This window comes from Macaca mulatta, chromosome 14, assembly GCF_049350105.2.
Source record: "Macaca mulatta isolate MMU2019108-1 chromosome 14, T2T-MMU8v2.0, whole genome shotgun sequence".
NCBI lineage: Eukaryota > Metazoa > Chordata > Mammalia > Primates > Cercopithecidae > Macaca > Macaca mulatta.
This window is the reverse complement of record NC_133419.1, coordinates 69,650,493-69,652,473: the sequence shown is the minus strand read 5'-3', so window position 1 is coordinate 69,652,473 and position 1,981 is coordinate 69,650,493. Positions and strand designations below refer to the sequence as shown.

Here is a 1,981-nt window from a genome sequence, read left to right as displayed (position 1 = left end):
AATAAATTTAAAAAAATAATGCTTACACATTAATTACCTCTCTATAAAATGGGTATACTAACTTAGCATATACATTTTAATAAAAAGTAAATAATATACTTCAATACTTCATAAATGTTTAAGTACATGAATAAATAATAGTTCACTTCTATATACTCTGTCATTAAATATCTTACCTAAAAATCCTCCACGCATAAAAACCACTACTCTGAGTTTGTACATTAGGTCTCTAAAGAAACCAACTTGTTGACAAAGACAAACTTAGGAAACCAGGCTGCGATACCAATCACTTTCAACTTGCCCTGCTCCTGTGACTTACTGCATGGAAGCTCTTAAACAAGGTCCTGATTTTATAATGTCCTATACTTTAGATATGACAAAGTGGAAAAAATATGACCTACATTATAGAGTATTATAGATGGTTAACTGAGTTATCACAGAGAATATACCAAATATCTCATAGGATAATACATATCCAATAGATGTAAGTGACAGCATGAGATTAACCAGGCTGAGTCACACCTCAATATCATGATACTGGGTAATTATTTTCCCAATACTTTCATAGAGATTATTAGAAATACTAACATCAAATATTTTTCCTCTTAGTGGTGCTCCAGGAGCTCAGAGATTCCAACAGCTCTAAGTTCCAGGTCTCTGAGTTTATCCTGATGGGATTCCCTGGCATTCACAGCTGGCAGCACTGGCTCTCCCTGCCCCTGGCTCTGCTCTACTTCTTAGCTCTCAGTGCTAACATCCTTATCCTGATCATCATCAACAAAGAGGCAGCACTGCACCAGCCTATGTACTATTTCCTGGGGATCTTGGCTGCGGCAGACATGGGCCTGGCTACCACCATCATGCCTAGGATTTTGACCATCTTATGGTTCAATGCTAAGACCGTCACTCTCCCAGAGTGCTTTGCTCAGATGTATGCCATACATTGCTTTGTGGCCATGGAGCCAAGTACCTTTGTCTGCATGGCTATTGATAGATATGTAGCCATTTGTCAACCACTCCGGTATTCATCAGTCATCACTGAATCTTTTGTATTCAAAGCAACTGTGTTCATGGCACTGAGAAACAGCTTGAGTCTCATCTCAGTGTCTGTGTTGGCTGCCCAGAGGCATTACTGCTCCCGGAATCAAATTGAGCACTGTCTTTGTTCTAACCTTGGAGTCACTAGCCTATCTTGTGATGATCAAAAAATCAATAGCATTAACCAGGTCCTTCTGGCTTGGACACTCATGGGAAGCGACCTGGGTTTGATTATTTTATCATATGCTTTAATACTTCACTCTGTCCTGAAGCTGAATTCTCCAGAAACTGCATCCAAGGCCTTAAGTACCTGCACTTCCCACCTCATCTTAATCCTTTTCTTCTACACAGTCATCATTGTGATTTCCATTAGTCATAGTACAGGAATGAAAGTTCCCCTTATTCCAGTTCTACTCAATGTGCTACACAATGTCATTCCCCCTGCCCTGAATCCCATGGTGTATGCACTCAAGAACAAGAAACTCAGTCAAGGCTTATACAAAGTACTTAGACTGGAGTGAAGGGCACCCGATATGGAAAAGATATGCACTTTTTGAAAATTTTCTTCACATATTTTTGCATTATATTCCCCAATTGCTGCAAATGCAGAACAACATAGAAATAGCACAAGGAATTGGTGGCAACAACTGACACTTCAGAACAAAGGAGATGGAAGTAATATTTGAGATACTTGGGAGTCAAGCAAAAATCTTCATCACAAAGGGTAACAGTGATGTTATTTGTCTCAAGGAATTCAAAGAAAAGACTAGTGTAATCTATATTTCATGTTCTTATCCACTTGTCTTAGCTAGAACTTCCAAACACTGTTGAATAGAAGCAGTCAGAGCAGATAATGTGTCAATCTATTCCTTTTAATTTAAGAGCTTGATATTTTACATTTGATGTAATAATTGATAAAATAGGAGATACTTCTGCATTTTCA

General features: G+C 38.3%; 1 protein-coding gene across 1 annotated transcript; it reads left to right on the top strand.

Annotated features, from left to right (window-relative positions):
* Positions 1-605: 605 nt before the first annotated feature.
* On the top strand, positions 606-1,559 carry OR56B2 (olfactory receptor family 56 subfamily B member 2; the record flags this gene model as incomplete). Its single annotated transcript, XM_028833665.1, has 1 exon — positions 606-1,559. A coding segment is annotated over one exon (954 nt), but the record flags the coding sequence as incomplete, so codon positions are not given.
* Positions 1,560-1,981: the final 422 nt, after the last annotated feature.